Source organism: Oncorhynchus kisutch, linkage group LG13, assembly GCF_002021735.2.
Source record: "Oncorhynchus kisutch isolate 150728-3 linkage group LG13, Okis_V2, whole genome shotgun sequence".
NCBI lineage: Eukaryota > Metazoa > Chordata > Actinopteri > Salmoniformes > Salmonidae > Oncorhynchus > Oncorhynchus kisutch.
In genome coordinates, this window is record NC_034186.2 from 71,002,332 (window position 1) to 71,019,945 (window position 17,614).

Sequence of the window (17,614 nt, forward strand, 5' to 3'; positions counted from 1 at the left end):
CGCACGTACCCGCCCAATCTACTTCACGCCACACCGTACATGGATGCGGACAGTTCTGTACAGGGACGCGGAAAGTTCAAGATTAGAATAAAGTAAATCCAGTCTTTACAGGGGGTTACATTCACCCCTCACTAGGAAAACCTGACATCCCGACAAGTTATACATAAGATTAGGCATCACAATGAATTTGACATATAACACAGTTTAAGACACACCTTGAGCTGTAACTTCTCTTAACACTATGCAACAGTAAAGCGCAGGCATATAAAAACACACCTTCAAACCAAAAAAACTCTCAGAAGTATGAGGTGTGTGGGGTGCAAGAAAACACTGTAATGAGGTGAAGTGATGGTATGGCGATGTACCGGACTTCTTCACCCAGCCAGCTGAAGGACCTCCCGGATGAGTCTACTTTCAAAGTTTCTGCACTGATGCCCTGGTCAGAGTTTATGCAGGACGGCAGGCCATAATGGCAAAGAACTTCTCCCAAAGCACCCTGGCCACAGTGCTGGCTTCCTGATCTTAAGTGGCGTAAGCTTGGGCGTAGCGAGTGAAGTGATCTGTCACTATGAGGATGTTACTGATGTTCTTTGTGTCATTAAATCAAATCAAATGTTATTTGTCACATACACATGGTTAGCAGATGTTAATGCGAGTGTAGCGAAATGCTTGTGCTTCTAGTTCCAACAATGCAGTAATATCCAACAATTTCACAACAACTACCTTATACACACAAGTGTAAAGGAATGAATAAGAATATGTACATAAAAAAATATCTGAATGAGTGATGGTATAGAATGGCATAGGCAAGATGCCGTAGATGGTATCGAGTACAGTATATACATATGAGATGAGTAATGTAGGGTATGTAAACATATAAAAGTGGCATTGTTTAAAGTGGCTAGTGATACATTACATCAAGATGATTCCAGCCTCCAGCAGATCTTCCAGGTGCTTTCGGACATCCTCTACATCTGCAGGAGCGATTCTGCGAGACCTCTCTGAATGGGCGATCATCCTCATCTGATGCTCCACTCTTTTAGCACACCCTACATCCCACTCATTCAGTTAAAATGCTTTGGCTCTCTCACTCAGTCGTCTTCTCGGGAGCTCTCTACAGTCAGATAGCACAGCAGAGTCACCGAAGTCGAACAGGTCAGGATTGAGCAGAGTACAGTTCCCCCCAAGGCTGCATGCCTTCATCTTTTATTTTCTGGGTGATGCACCGGCTTCTCTGGGAAGTGTTAGGTTCTAAATTAACCTTGTAAAATTCAAGGACGATTAGTAAAGCTCAATCCAGGTTTATTCACCATTTGGGTCATACAGCTGCACAGGCAAATACATGTTTCCACCAGTGGTAGTATATATACACAGATGTGGGTGTTGTGTCCTCCTTCCATCTAAACATTACATCTTTATTGCTAGGCAGGAGGTTACATGATGCGGGCCATAAACTGTCCGTTATTGTGACCTGACCTCGGCCCCCCATTCCTGACTAAACCACATCTCTCCACCCTTATCAGTGCCTGCAAACGTGATTGCCTTCCATTTACTCAATACATTCCGAGCTTAAATGCTCGACCAGGACAGTGTGAGTCTTGTTGCTTTGGTGAACTCCTTACAGACTTCAATCTCTGCTTCAGCCAGGGGGGAAAAGTCAAGGGCCTCCCAGAGGTGTGTTTAAGGAACCCTATGGGTCCCTCCTCCCTCAGAGTGTTCTCTCTTTCCCTCTGGTGGTAGGCCATTAGGCGGTTGGAGTTCTGATGGGGTACACCCACTTGCGTCGCACGGTCCAGCTTTTCACACAGCTTCCCTAGCACAGAGAACATGTTGGAGTTTGTTCTCAAGAGCATGGAAGAGTCATCATGTGTTGGGGGCTCTGGGAATACTAATACTTCTGGACACCCACCACTTCAGCTGGAAACTAGATGGTGACTTCAATGTAGACGTCAGAGGGGTAGCTGTTTTCACTCAACCCACCCTCTGTAGGCTGGAGAGGATTATAAAGCAACCAAGATTTCTCTGGTCTGGTCTTTGTTCTGCTCATTGGAGCCGCTTGTGAGTATCATAATGATCATAGAAAAAAGAACAGGACTGACACAAAGTCCAGGTGAGTGTCATTATGCGCCTAACACTGGTGACAGGTGTGTGCCTTAACGAGGAGCTGCTTGCTGCATTTTCGATGAGGCTCTCCTGTTCAGATATCAGTAAGTGGACTGGAAGCAGGGCATGAAAGGGATAACCAATCTAGTTGTTTGTGTCATTCATTTCGGGAAAGTACCTGCGTAATTGCGCACTCAACTCACTCAGGTGCTTCGCTATATCACATTTGACATTGTCCGTAAGCTTGATGGAATGATCGAAAGACCTGTGTGTTGTCCTTGTGAATGCAGACAGTGAAGACCTCCAACTTCTTAATCATAGCCTCAATTTTGTCCCGGAGATTGTATATAGTTGTGGAGAGTCCCTGTAATCCTAGATTCAGATCATTCAGGTGAGAAAAAACATCACCCAGACAGGTCAGTCGTGTGAGAAACTCGTCATCATGCAAGCGGTCAGACAAGAGAAAATTATGGTCAGTAAAGAAAACTTTAAGCTCGTCTCTCAATTTAAAAAAAACGTGTCAATACTTTGCCCCTTGATAACCAGCGCAATTCTGTATGTTGTAAAAGTGTTACATGGTCGCTGCCCATATCATTGCATAGTGCAGAAAATACACGAGAGTTCAGGGGCCTTGCTTTAACAAAGTTAACCATTTTCACTGTAGTGTCCAAAACATCTTTCAATCTGTCAGGCATTCCCCTGGCAGCAAGAGCATCTCGATGGATGCTGCAGGGTACCCAAGTGGTGTCGGGAGCAACTGTTTGCACGTGTGTTACCACTCCACTATGTCTCCCTATCATGGCTTTTGTGCCATCAGTACAGATACCAACACATCTTGACCACCGAAGTTCATTTTATGTCACAAAGCTGTCCAGTACTTTAAAAATATCCTCTCCTGTTGTCCTGGTTTCCAGTTGTTTGCAGAAGAGGATGTCTTCCTTAATTGACCCCCCCATGAACGTAAAGGACATATACCAGGAGCTGTGCCAGACGCCCACGTCTGTTGACTCATCCAGCTGTAACGCATAGAATTCACTGGCTTGTATGCAAAGCAGTAATTGTTTCAAAGCATCTCCTGCCATGTCACTGATGCATCGTGAAACAATGTTATTTGATGAAGGCATTGTCTGTATCATTTTTTAGGTCTTTTCCCCCAGCATTGTTCCAGCCATATCATAGAATTAAGTCCTCCACAATAGTATGGGGCTTGCCTGTCCTAACCACTCGGTAGCTCACCATATAAGACGCTTCCACCCCCTTCTTATTAAATGGTATCTGTTGCTTTTATACATGTCTTACTACTCGAAAGTCATCTTAATTCTCGATCAAAAAACTCCCATGGCTCATTTTTCAAATTGCCATGTTTTGTTTCTGAAGGTTTCATTGAGTTGTGAGATAGTACTTTTGCACATATAACACATTGTGGCTGAGGAAAGGCACTACTCCCAATATACTGTAAGTGAACCCCAAATAAATGTAGTTCTCATCCTATTAGCGCTTCTTCGATGGTCCAACGTCCCTGTCTGTTGTTCGGTGTTTTCCCGGGGAAGGGGGCAGTAGCTCTTCTGCTACATCAGATTCACAACTGTCAGTATCCATGCTAGCTGGGCTAACAACAAATGTAGAATTACTGATGCTAGCATTGGATGTGCTCATGGAAGCAGAAGAACTTGTGTTGTCGACAGGTGCAGGTGTAGTACTGCTGGTAGAGCTGGTATGCTGATCTTGCTGCTGGTGAGTTTCTGATCCACCTCTACGCAGACAACACCATTCTGTATACTTCTGGCCCTTCTTTGGACACTGTGTTAACAACCCTCCAGATGAGCTTCAATGCCATACAGCTCTCCTTCCGTGGCCTCCAACTGCTCTTACATACAAGTAAAACTAAATGCATGCTTTTCAACCGATCACTGCCTGCACCTGCCCGCCTGTCCAGCATCACTACTCTGGACAGTTCTGACTTAGAATATGTGGACAACTACAAATACCTAGGTGTTTGGTTAGACTGTAAACTCTCCTTACAGACTCACATCAAACATCTCCAATCCAAAGATAAATCTAGAATTGGCTTCCTATTTCGCAACAAAGCATCCTTCACTCATGCTGCCAAACATACCCTTGTAAAACTGACCATCCTACTGAACCTCGACTTTGGCGATGTCATCTACAAAATAGCCTCCAATACCCTCCTCAATAAATTGGATGCAGTCTATCACAGTGCCATCCGTTTTGTCACCAAGCCCCATATACTACCCATCACTGCGACCTGTACACTCTCGTTGGCTGGCCCTCGCTTCATACTCGTCGCCAAACCCACTGGCTCCAGGTCATCTACAAGACCCTGCTAGGTAAAGTCCCCCCTTATCTCAGCTCGCTGGTCACCATAGCAGCACCCACCTGTAGCACGTGCTCCAGCAGGTATATCTTTCTGCTCACCCCCAAAACCAATTCTTCCTTTGGCCGCCTCTCCTTCCAGTTCTCTGCTGCCAATGACTGGAACGAACTACAAAAATCTCTGAAACTGGAAACACTTATCTCCCTCACTAGCTTTAAGCACCACCTGTCAGAGCAGCTCACAGATTACTGCACCTGTACATAGCCCATCTATAATTTAGCCCAAACAACTACCTCTTCCGCTACTGTATTTATTTATTTATTTGGCTTTTTTGGTTCCTTTGCACCCCATTATTTCTATTTCTATGCACATTCTTCCACTGCAAATCTACCATTCCAGTGTTTTACTTGCTATATTCTATTTACTTCGCCACCATGGCCTTTTTTTGCATTTACCTCCCTTATCTCACCTCATTTGCCCACATTGTATATAGACTTATTTTTCTATTGTATTATTGACTGTATGTTTGTTTTACTCCATGTGTAACTTTGTGTTGTAGTATGTGTCAAACTGATTTGCTTTATCTTGGCCAGGTCGCAATTGTAAATGAGAACTTGCCTACCTGGTTAAATAAAGGTGAAATAAATAAATAAATAAATGTTTCCCTATGGACAAGGGCCTTATTTTTTTACCATTTATCCATTTTTGAACAAACGGAATGAACAACAGCTACATTTGGCTAACTACGAACCGTTAGTGGAATTGCTGTGAGAGAGTAACGGTTCATGTGATTGGATGTTAATCATTTGACTAGGCTACCTGTATTTGACATTGTGTTGTTATTTCGCTGAACACTAGATGGGTTAATTATATTTTTGGAAGTGAAACGAGGCTACTCAGGCGAGAAAAAAACCTAACCCAAATGTATAGCCCTGGATAGCTTAGGATAGAAAACACTCTAAAGTTTCCAAAACTGTAAAAATATTGTCTGTGAGCTTTGAACTTTTTGGCAACAATGCAAAACGTTATGTTTGGCGTAAAAGCAACACAGCTCATCACCCTGAACACACCATCCGCACTGTCAAACATGGTGGTGGCAGCATCATGGTTTGGGCCTGCTTTTCTTCAGCAGGGACAGGGAAGATGGTTAAAATTGATGTGAAGATGGATGGAGCCAAATACAGGACCATTCTGGAAGAAAATCTGATGGAGTCTGCAAAAGACCTGAGACTGGGACGGAGATTTGTCTTCCAACAAGACAATGATCCAAAACATAAAGCAAAATCTACAATGGAATGGTTCAAAAATAAACATATCCAGGTGTTAGAATGGCCAAGTCAAAGTCCAGACCTGAATCCAATCGAGAATCTGTGGAAAGAACTGAAAACTGCTGTTCACAAATGCTCTCCATCCAACCTCACTGAGCTCGAGCTGTTTTGCAAGGAGGAATGGGAAAAAATTTCAGTCTCTCGATGTGCAAAACTGATAGAGACATACCTCAAGCGACTTACAGCTGTAATCGCAGCAAAAGGTGGCGCTACAAAGTATTAACTTAAGGGGGCTGAATAATTTTGCACGCCCAATTTTTCAGTTTTTGATTTGTTAAAAAAGTTAGAAATATCCAATAAATGTCGTTCCACTTCATGATTGTGTCCCACTTGTTGTTGATTCTTCACAGTTCAAGGGGGCCGAATACTTTCGCAAGGCACTGTATATAATACTGGATTAAATAATGATGTAGTAGTAACTGCTTACCGTACCTCTCTCCACTGGCTCCACAGTGACCTGCTCAAAGGGTCCAGGACTCTGCACACCTCCTCCACCACCTCCCATTCCTCTTGGGTCAGAGCATCAACAGGTGCATTGACATTGGCCAGGGTAGAGATGATGGCATCCTTTGACACAAGAAACCTCTTCAACATATAAAATGTTGAATTCCACCTAGTAGTACAGTCTTGTTTGGGCCTCAGCTCAAGCATCCCCATCTGTCATTGTGTAGACTTTAGTTTTTTAGCACCTACTGTGCTCCTGTGGAAGTATTCCACAACTGCTTTCATTTTGTCCACAGTGGGCTTCATCACCTTCAGAGCATCTCTTACAATCAGGTTGATTGTGTGGGCAAGACATGGATGATGGGTTCATTCTAAAATGTTCATGGCTTTGGATATGTTAGCTGCATTGTCGCTAACACAACAGACCACTTGTCCATCTATTTGCCATTCTCTGGCCACTCTCAACAGTTCCTCTGCCAAGTTCTCTGAGGTGTGTCTGTCGCTGAACTCAAAGCAGTCCAGAAGACAGTGTCGTGTCTTTGGCTATGCCGGATTAAGTGATATGACATGCTATTCTATAAAATAATTTATCCCTAATGAATATTATCTGATTTAACTAATCATGTAAATGTAATTAACTAGAGAGTTGGGCACCACAAAATAATATTTATAGAGCTGTTATTTTCCGAATAAACTCTTAGTAATATTTTACATCAATAGCAGTCAATATTAATTGTCATTCAGTCTCATCGGAAAGTTGTAAATTCTTGGTTATCTGCACGAACCCTGGCTAACAAGTTGAATCAGCAATACAAAATTGGGTTTAATCATTTATATACTAAATACCTAACTAATCACACAGAATTACACATACACATAATGAAATCATAACTTGATTACAAATGACGTCATAAAGGAAAACGTCCCTGGCGGGCAGAACAGATATGACGACTTGTTACACAAAAGAAAAGGGGCTGGGTTTGATTGAAGGAGCGGGAAGACTGAGGAACAAAGGCTGAAGCTGTGCTATCGCAAATACAGTATCTTATGCATTCTAAACTACCGCCCATTTGGAAAAGGAAAATGCAATAAATTTTTACTCTGGGCTGCGCTTCGGTAGGTTGGTGGTAGATGGAAGGCCGTGTTGCCCAACCGAGTCCTTTGAAGAATGTCTCTGGTTGTCAATTGGATACGTTGTAGTAACGTCGTTGGGTGATAGTGTTGGGGAATAATCAGAATTGGTTGGTAACATAGGTAAGATGTTTTATATTCATCATATGCTTATGAGTTATTTCTCATAAGAATGTATTTTGTTGTACTATAGTGGTGGCCATTTGCAGTATCTGTTCTATGTCAAGACTAAGTTGTTTGGGCTGGAGAGAGGGGAGAGGTCAAGCGTGTATCTCTTGGCTCCACAATGTCTGTGTGCCAGTCAGTGTGTCTCTGTGATCTTGTCAAGAAAGGATGGATTTGATATATGCCTGTTGATATGGAGGATTGGTTTATGGTTCTGGGTTTGAGTAAGGAGACAAAGCTGAACGATTTATTATGTCTATGCTGTCTGACTATGTGTGTTTTTTGCTATTAAAGGATCTCAGCTGCAATGTGTAAGGGGCTCTCAGAGAATTCATTGATAGACACTGAATTGATCTGAGAGTCACAGGGTTGTGATAGAGCTCATATAATTAAAGATGGACTTTGATAACTAACTCTGACTTGTGTTGTGGTTTGCGCTCATGATTTGGTAAATAGAGGAAATTTCCACGACAATAGACGGAATACTCTGTCTGTTCCTTCCTAACCCTCGTTTGCATCTGCTGTTGCTAACTCAACGGCTAGGAGGTATCACTTCTGTAGTGAATAAGAGTTCAAAGTTCATACAAAGCTCACGTTGATGTTGGCTTCATTCTGTAGTTATTATCTGAACCATTCTGACATAGGACTGTCGTCCTCAAAACAGATAGTTATATTGTCGTCAAGGGATTATATAGGAAGGGAGAGGAGGGTGTGTTTGAAAAGTTTTATAGCCCATGTCCCTTCACAGGGGTGGGCCACTGATTGAGCAGAGCCCTATCTTATGAAAACCCAAATCTCACATTTTAGAAGCTAAAATCACATTTCATCCCATCACAAATAATTTCATATTCAAACATTTAAATTGAACAACAATTCCATGTGAATCCGATAACTCTGATGTGTAGACTTTCCACTGTAGAGTTTGTCATCTTATCATTGATGAGAATGTCTCAGATGACAACCGAACGGACATCATATTCATTAAGTACCACCGCATATGTTCAATTGGTCGCATTACCAGAATATAGTTAATTTCCCCCCACCTTCTGATGTTCCCAGAATCTCTAAATTAACCAAGGGTTTTGCAAATGTAACCTCAGTAGGGTAGAGAGAGGAAAAAGGGGGGAAGAGGTATTTATGACTGTCATAAACCTACCGCCCAGGCCAACGTCATGACAACAGCTAGACGTTGAAAAATCTTCAATGAAGTGACATGTAACCGACATGTAAGAAGTGGTCTCCACAGCCGGACAATTTTCTCATGGCTTCTGCAAGCAAATGCTGTAGGAATGACTTATATCAATGATTTTAATATTCACATGGAAAAGTCCACAGACCAACCCCAAAAGTCTTAACCACCTAACTGAGGAACTAAATTTAACCTCGCACCACTAAAATATAAAAACATTTGTCATAAGAAACTAGCTCCCTGGTATACAGAAATACCCAACTCCTGAAGCAAGCTTCCAGAAAATAGGGACGGAAATGGCGCTACACCAAACTGGCAAGCTTGTGTGGGGAGGAGGAACAGGGCGTACTGGGCTGGGGAGGCGTACTGGAGGTCTGGAGTGGAGAGCTGACACAACCCGTCCTGACTGGATGGTTATGCTTGCCCTGCAAATGCAGGGTGCTGGCACAGGACGCACAGGGCTGTGCAGACTCACAGTACGCAGAGCCGGCGCAGGATATCCTGGTCCATGGAGGTATACTGGTATTTCGAATTGAGGTTGGTAAACATATTATGGTTAGGGTTGAGGTTAGGGTTGAGCTGGGATGTGGACATGAAGCTAGGGTTAAGTTTGAGGTTTAGGCTTGAACTGGGATGTGGACATGAAGCTAGGGTTAAGTTTGAGGTTAGGCTTGAACTGGGATGTGGACATGAAGCTAGGGTTAGGGTTGAGGGTTAGGGTTTGGGTTGAGCAGGGATGTGGACACGAAGATAGGGTTAGGTTTAGGGTTGAGATTTAAGGTTTGGGTTGAGCCGGGATGTGGACATGAAGCTAGGGTTAGGGTTGAGGGTTAGGGTTGAGCAGGGATGTGGACATGAAGCTAGGGTTAGGGTTTGGGTTGAACAGGGATGTGGACAAGAGCTAGTGTTATGGTTAGGATAGAGGGTTAGGGTTTGGGTTGATTAGGGATTTGGAACAGAAGCTAGGGGTAGGGTTGTGGGAAGGTTTCAGGTTGAGCTGGGACGTGAAATGAAGGTAGGGTTAGGGTTGAGAGATATGGGTAAGATTAGGATTAAGCCAGGGTGTAGACTTTAATTTACTGTCGAAGTACAACTGTTTATTTGAATAGTGTTAATACCTAATATAATACATTACACTACCCAAGTGTGTGCTTATTTTGATTGTTTTACTGCATATTAACTGCATACAGCATAATGATTTTTGTAGGAATTTATGGTTATACAACTTATGTAATGAACTCATGGCCATATAAGGTATACAGAGTCTATTTTTAAGACAACCTTGAATGACTTTCCAACAAAACCCCTTAAACCAAGTTTACTTGTTTACAAAGCTAAAATTGGCCTTGTGAGCAGCAAAGTTGTGTTTGTCGACTTCTCCAAGAGAATAACACCGTGTGAACCACACAGCTGTGTTGCAGTCATGTTGAGGTCAAGATACAGTCTGAACTACAGAGAATACTGGCCATCTCAAACTGGCAGTTGTAGTGCACTGTACATTTATCACTGTCTCCTGTAAGAAATTCAATCAAATCCAGATGGCAAGAACCTGCACTTAAAAGTACTGAGACTAATGAAAACATATATTTAGCTTTCTGCTGCCTTCAGGGTCAACTTCATACCACACCATGATGGAAAATGCTTTGTCATAATGCTGACCTTGGCAGTGCACCTTTTGCCTCTGATTGGATTTCTCTTGACCAATCAAACAGTTCCATTAAACGGGGAGGCACACCCAATTCTGCATATATACCAGGGGTGCAGATTAACCCCTTTCATCGACAGGATCATACAGCAACCATGATTTCTCTGGTCTTCGTTCTGCTCATTGGAACCGCTTGTGAGTATAATAATGATCATAGAAAACGAACAGGACTGTGTAATGACACTAACATCACAAATGTGTTTTTTTGACGTTATTAAGAAATATGTTGTTGTTGTTTTATCATAGTGCTATGCTTTTCCATCTCAAAAGCTGAGGTAATATCGTTAAGAATGTGCCTGCTCTCTGTTTACAGTCGCCACGGAGGACGACAAGATCGTTGGTGGGTATGAGTGCAAGGCCTACTCCCAGCCCCACCAGGTGTCTCTGAACTCTGGGTACCACTTCTGTGGTGGCTCCTTGGTCAATGAGAACTGGGTTGTGTCTGCTGCTCACTGCTACAAGTCGTAAGTACACTCCCAAGTGAACTACTAGCAACATATTGAGTCAATAACAACTAGCAACAATTTGATAAGCTTAACTTTTGCGAAACTAAAGGACACAAGTGAACTCCACATTCACATGAATTCTCTCTCTTTCAGCCGTGTGGAGGTGCGTCTGGGCGAGCACAACATCAAGGTGACTGAGGGTAGCGAGCAGTTCATCTCTTCATCCCGCGTGATCCGTCATCCCAACTACAGCGCCTACGACCTCGACAATGACATCATGCTGATCAAGCTGAGCAAGCCCGCCACCATCAACACCTATGTGCAGCCTGTTGCTCTGCCCACCAGCTGTGCCCCCGCGGGCACCATGTGTACCGTCTCTGGATGGGGCAACACCATGAGCTCCAGTGAGTGCAGAACCTGGGTCAAAGGTTACATGTGCCAGTTGGTCATCTTCATGGTGACTGAGTGTGTTTACAGGCATAGCAAATGTAAACCTACTATTAAAAACACTGCCATTATGTCTAACTATAACTCTCCTCCTTCTACCTTCCTCCCTCCATCCTTCTCTCTCTCGCTCTCTCTCTCTATCCCCTCCTTACAGCCGCAGATGGCGACAAGCTGCAGTGCCTGAACATCCCCATCCTGTCCTACAGCGACTGTAACAACTCCTACCCTGGCATGATCACCAACGCCATGTTCTGCGCTGGATACCTGGAGGGAGGCAAGGACTCTTGCCAGGTACTTACCACACTGACCTCAATTCAGGGGTATCACAAGGATGACTTTAAAATGACTTATTCAGTTGATTAGAAATATATTGAGAATGAAATAACCAATTAATATCACTATCTCTCTCTCTCAGGGTGACTCTGGTGGCCCTGTGGTGTGCAATGGTGAGCTCCAGGGTGTTGTGTCCTGGGGTTATGGCTGTGCCGAGCCCGGTAACCCCGGTGTCTATGCCAAGGTAAGACGGAAAAATTGTTTTCTTGTTGTGTTTGAGGAAAACATCAACATTCATACATCACTGTGACATACTTTGGTTTCCTGAAGGAAAAAGACATTGAGTCTATAAAATATTGATTGATGGTTCTCATGTTGCCTCCCATTGAGCGTGTCCACTAATGTCTCCCTTCTTCTTCTCTTCCTTCAGGTGTGCATCTTCAATGACTGGCTGACCAGCACCATGGCCACCTACTAAGTCTGATCCTAGCTTTGGTCGTCCAGTACGTTCGCACAACTCTACAACATCCCGTTCCAGATCAACATCCACCTTTTGTATGGGAGATTAGACATTATTTATGTTTATGACAAATAAAGCATTTAACACTAAATACTTTTTTTCCTGTTGTGTTTGTACTCTCACTGTCCTTAGAAATCTTTGTAAAGGTCTTTCTATCTTCTCATGTCAAGTAGTTTTACTAGTAAACACCAGAGAAACTAGTAACCACTAGCAAATTGTTAAAGTATGGATCAAGAATATACTGTTTTTCTTTCTAAAGGATACAGGGGGTAAATTCATTGTGTCATGGTAACCTACATTAACCATTTGATTTGTATCAATACAGCAAGATACAACAAGGTACATTATTGATTCCATTGATTAGTTTCTATAGTTGTGTATTGATGCGTTGCTGCTCACAATAGCTGATGTACGGATGTTAAAAGTTTATGTAGCTGGCTAGATCAAATACCAATCTAAAACTGTTTTACTGACATGGCTGTACTCAGGGTCAGTCAAATGGAATGGCTAATTGAGTGACTGTCAGGGACAGTAGTAATAGTAATTTAGTAATATTACATCAGTAGCAATTTGAGACCATGACTGAGTTACACCCCAAAAAAATCAAAAATAAATAAAAATGTGTTTGTTTTTGTGGTCGGGGGACCCCTAGCTGTCGGGGGCTTTAAACGACCAAATCAAATCAAATGTATTTATATAGCCCTTTGTACATCAGCTGATATCTCAAAGTGCTGTACACAGCCTAAAACCCCAAACAGCAAGCAATGCAGGTGTAGAAGCACGGTGGCTAGGAAAAACTCCCTAGAAAGGGACCACTTACATTGCTTATGCCTAGAACCAGTCCTGAGTACAACTTCTAAATGCATCTGGAGCTCAGATTCCTGAAGTCAAATGACCAAAGCGCCCTCTAGTGGCCTTAATGTAACTGTAACACACTGCATATCACCAAAAGATAGGCCGAGATTGTTGACAAGCGAATTGCTCTGTTGATAATTTAGATTTTAAAGGCAATTTACTACTTTCCATAGCAATCATTAAGTTAAAGTTAATTTGCAACTTGTGTGAACTATTTCCTTTAACCTTTTAAACTCTTAGGAGGAATTTCACTTTAAACATTGTTCTATTGGAATTTTCATATTATGATCATTCCATAAATCAATAAAGTGCCGTGAAAACGTACTTGCCCCCCCCCCTTTGTAATTTTCTCTAATGTTGCATATTTTTGATAGTGAATATCACATCCTTAACCACAAACCTAATAAGAGATAAAGGGAACCTGGGTGAACAAATCACACACCAATTACATACATATTTCATTAACAATGTTATGCAACACCCAGTCCCTGTGTGAAAAAGTAATTGCCCCCTTACACTCAATAACTGGTTGTGCCACTTTTAGCTGCAATGACTCCAACCAAACACTTCCTGTAGTTGTTGATCAGTCTCTCACATCGCTGTGGAGGAATTTTGGCCCACTCTTCCTTGCAGAACTGCTTTAACTCAGCGACAGGTCTGGACTTTGACAAGAAGATTCCAAAACTTCAATTCTGTTGATTTTCATGTAGACTTCATTTTGTGTTTCGGATCATTGTCATCCATCTCTCCTAGAACATTCTTCCAAGAGTCTTGATGATCATCCAGGTGCTATTTGGCAAAGTTTTGGGATGAGATGGGTCCCATTATGTCTGGCGAAAACCAAACACTGCATTCCACAGTAAGAACGTCAGGCCACCCGTCTGAGAGCTGAAGCTGAAGCACAGCTGGGTTATGCAGCAAGACAATGATCCAAACACACAATCAAGTCTACATGAAAATGGTTCAAAAGCAACAAATATGAAGTTTTTCAAGGGCCTAGTCAAGGTCTATACCTAATTCTAATTGAGATGCTGTGGCAAGACTTGAAACAAGCAGTTCAAACCCACACAAGTCACTGAATGAAAGCAGTTCTGTATGCAAGAGTAAGGCAAAATTCCTCCACAGCGATGTTAGAGTCTGATCAACAACTACAGGAAGCATTTGGTTGCAGTCATTGCAGCTAAAGCACAACCAGTTATTGAGTGTAGGAGCAATTACTTTTTCACACAGGCAAATTGGGAGTTGAAAATTACAGGCCTCTCATCTTTTTAAGTGGGAGAACTTGCACAATTTGTGGCTGACTAAATACTTTTTTGCCCCACTGTGTATATGGTAATCGCCCTCTGGGCCACCGTAATCATAACTTTTTTTAACTGGTCATTTAGTACAGTACCATTTTTGTCATACCTAACACATGCCTGGGTTAAACATAAAGCTGGGGTTATGGTTAGTTTTAGTGTTAGTGTTGAGGCTACGGTTACGGTTGAGCCAAATTGAGTTATTATGAGTACGTTAAATGTTTATTATGAGTTGGATAAACTGATTGATTGGTTTAATTATTTTCAGTTGGGTAAACTTGTTATTTTGAGAGATGGATAAATGTATTATTCTTGTACTATTCTTACTTAATTGAGGTTGGTAAACGTATTGGGCTAGAGTTGAGCTGGGATGTTGACATGAAGTTAGGGTTGAGGGTTGAGGGTTTGGGTTGAGCAGGGATGTGGACATGAAGTTAGGGTTAGGGGGGTTAGGGTTGAAGGTTGAGGGTTTGGGTTGAGCAGGGATATGGACATGAAGTTAGGGTTAGTGTTGAAGGTTGAGGGTTTGGGTTGAGCCAGGATGTTGACATGAAGCTAGGGTTAGTTAGGGTTGAGGGTTTGGGTTGAGCCAGGATGTTGACATGAAGCTAGGGTTAGTTAGGGTTGAGGGTTAGGGTTTGGGTTGAGCCAGGATGTTGACATGAAGCTAGGGTTAGTTAGGGTTGAGGGTTGAGCAGTGACGTGGAAGAGAAGCTTGGGTTAGATTTAGGGTTGAGGTTAGGGTTTAGGGTTTGGGTTGAGCAGAGACTTGGACATGAAGCTAGGTTTAGAGTTGAATCTATGGTTATGGGTAAGATTAGAGTTGAGACAGGGTGAAGACTAATCTACTGTCAAGGTATATTCATAATTAATATAATAAGCTGCACTACCCAAGTGTTTGCTTATTTTGAGTGTTTAACTGTATATTAATTGCATACAGTATAACTTATGTAATGATTCAAAATCTATTTTTAAGACAGCCTTGCATGACATTCCAACAAAACCCCTTAAACCCAGATTACTTGTTTACAAAGCTAAATTTGGCCTTGTGAGCAGCAAAGTTGTGTTTGTCGACTTCTCCAAGAGAATACCACCGTGTGAACCACACAGCTGTGTTGCAGTTATGTTGAGGTCAAGATACAGTCTGAACTGCAGAGAATACTGGCCATCTCAAACTGGCAGTTGTAGTGCACTGTACATGTATCACTGTCTCCTGTAAGAATTTCAATCAAATCCAGATGGCAAGAACCTGCACTTAAAAGTACTGAGACTAATGAAAACATATATTTAGCTTTCTGCTGCCTTCAGGGTCAACTTCATACCACACCATGATGGAAAATGCTTTGTCATAATGCTGACCTTGGCAGTGCACCTTTTGCCTCTGATTGGATTTCTCTTGACCAATCAAACAGTTCCATTAAACGGGGAGGCACACCCAATTCTGCATATATACCAGAGGTGCAGATTAACCCCTTTCATCGACAGGATCATACAGCAACCATGATTTCTCTGGTCTTCGTTCTGCTCATTGGAACCGCTTGTGAGTATAATAATGATCATAGAAAACGAACAGGACTGTGTAATGACACTAACATCACAAATGTGTTTTTTTGACGTTATTAAGAAATATGTTGTTGTTGTTTTATCATAGTGCTATGCTTTTCCATCTCAAAAGCTGAGGTAATATCGTTAAGAATGTGCCTGCTCTCTGTTTACAGTCGCCACGGAGGACGACAAGATCGTTGGAGGGTATGAGTGCAAGGCCTACTCCCAGCCCCACCAGGTGTCTCTGAACTCTGGGTACCACTTCTGTGGTGGCTCCTTGGTCAATGAGAACTGGGTTGTGTCTGCTGCTCACTGCTACAAGTCGTAAGTACACTCCCAAGTGAACTACTAGCAACATATTGAGTCAATAACAACTAGCAACAATTTGATAAGCTTAACTTTTGCGAAACTAAAGGACACAAGTGAACTCCACATTCACATGAATTCTCTCTCTTTCAGCCGTGTGGAGGTGCGTCTGGGCGAGCACAACATCAAGGTGACTGAGGGTAGCGAGCAGTTCATCTCTTCATCCCGCGTGATCCGTCACCCCAACTACAGCGCCTACGACCTCGACAATGACATCATGCTGATCAAGCTGAGCAAGCCCGCCACCCTCAACACCTATGTGCAGCCTGTTGCTCTGCCCACCAGCTGTGCCCCCGCGGGCACCATGTGTACCGTCTCTGGATGGGGCAACACCATGAGCTCCAGTGAGTGCAGAACCTGGGTCAAAGGTTACATGTGCCAGTTGGTCATCTTCATGGTGACTGAGTGTGTTTACAGGCATAGCAAATGTAAACCTACTATTAAAAACACTGCCATTATGTCTAACTATAACCCTCCATCCTTCTCTCTCTCGCTCTCTCTCTCTATCCCCTCCTTACAGCCGCAGATGGCGACAAGCTGCAGTGCCTGAACATCCCCATCCTGTCCTACAGCGACTGTAACAACTCCTACCCTGGCATGATCACCAACGCCATGTTCTGCGCTGGATACCTGGAGGGAGGCAAGGACTCTTGCCAGGTACTTACCACACTGACCTCAATTCAGGGGTATCACAAGGATGACTTTAAAATGACATATTCAGTTGATTAGGAATATATTGAGAATGAAATAACCAATTAATATCACTATCTCTCTCTCTCAGGGTGACTCTGGTGGCCCTGTGGTGTGCAATGGTGAGCTCCAGGGTGTTGTGTCCTGGGGTTATGGCTGTGCCGAGCCCGGTAACCCCGGTGTCTATGCCAAGGTAAGACGGAAAAATTGTTTTCCTGTTGTGTTTGAGAAAAACATCAACATTCATACATCACTGTGACATACTTTGGTTTCCTGAAGGAAAAAGACATTGAGTCTATAAAATATTGATTGATGGTTCTCATGTTGCCTCCCATTGAGCGTGTCCACTAATGTCTCCCTTCTTCTTCTCTTCCTTCAGGTGTGCATCTTCAATGACTGGCTGACCAGCACCATGGCCACCTACTAAATCTGATCCTAGCTTTGGTCGTCCAGTACGTTCGCACAACTCTACAACATCCCGTTCCAGATCAACATCCACCTTTTGTATGGGAGATTAGACATTATTTATGTTTATGACAAATAAAGCATTTAACACTAAATACTTTTTTTCCTGTTGTGTTTGTACTCTCACTGTCCTTAGAAATCTTTGTAAAGGTCTTTCTATCTTCTCATGTCAAGTAGTTTTACTAGTAAACACCAGAGAAACTAGTAACCACTAGCAAATTGTTAAAGTATGGATCAAGAATATACTGTTTTTCTTTCTAAAGGATACAGGGGGTAAATTCATTGTGTCATGGTAACCTACATTAACCA

General features: G+C 42.7%; 2 protein-coding genes across 2 annotated transcripts; both read left to right on the forward strand.

The window, feature by feature from the left end:
• Window positions 1-10,407: 10,407 nt before the first annotated feature.
• Window positions 10,408-12,177, forward strand: LOC109881776 (trypsin-1-like). Its single transcript, XM_031787105.1, has 6 exons — window positions 10,408-10,535; window positions 10,714-10,864; window positions 11,000-11,250; window positions 11,448-11,584; window positions 11,709-11,810; window positions 11,997-12,177. The coding sequence occupies exons 1-6, from the start codon at window positions 10,496-10,498 to the stop codon at window positions 12,042-12,044; spliced, it is 729 nt and encodes a 242-aa protein (XP_031642965.1). The 5' UTR covers window positions 10,408-10,495; the 3' UTR covers window positions 12,045-12,177.
• Window positions 12,178-15,666: 3,489 nt separating this feature from the next.
• Window positions 15,667-17,400, forward strand: LOC109881784 (trypsin-1). The gene is made up of 6 exons (XM_020473897.2): window positions 15,667-15,779; window positions 15,958-16,108; window positions 16,244-16,494; window positions 16,671-16,807; window positions 16,932-17,033; window positions 17,220-17,400. The coding sequence occupies exons 1-6, from the start codon at window positions 15,740-15,742 to the stop codon at window positions 17,265-17,267; spliced, it is 729 nt and encodes a 242-aa protein (XP_020329486.2). The 5' UTR covers window positions 15,667-15,739; the 3' UTR covers window positions 17,268-17,400.
• The last annotated feature ends 214 nt before the right edge of the window (window positions 17,401-17,614 follow it).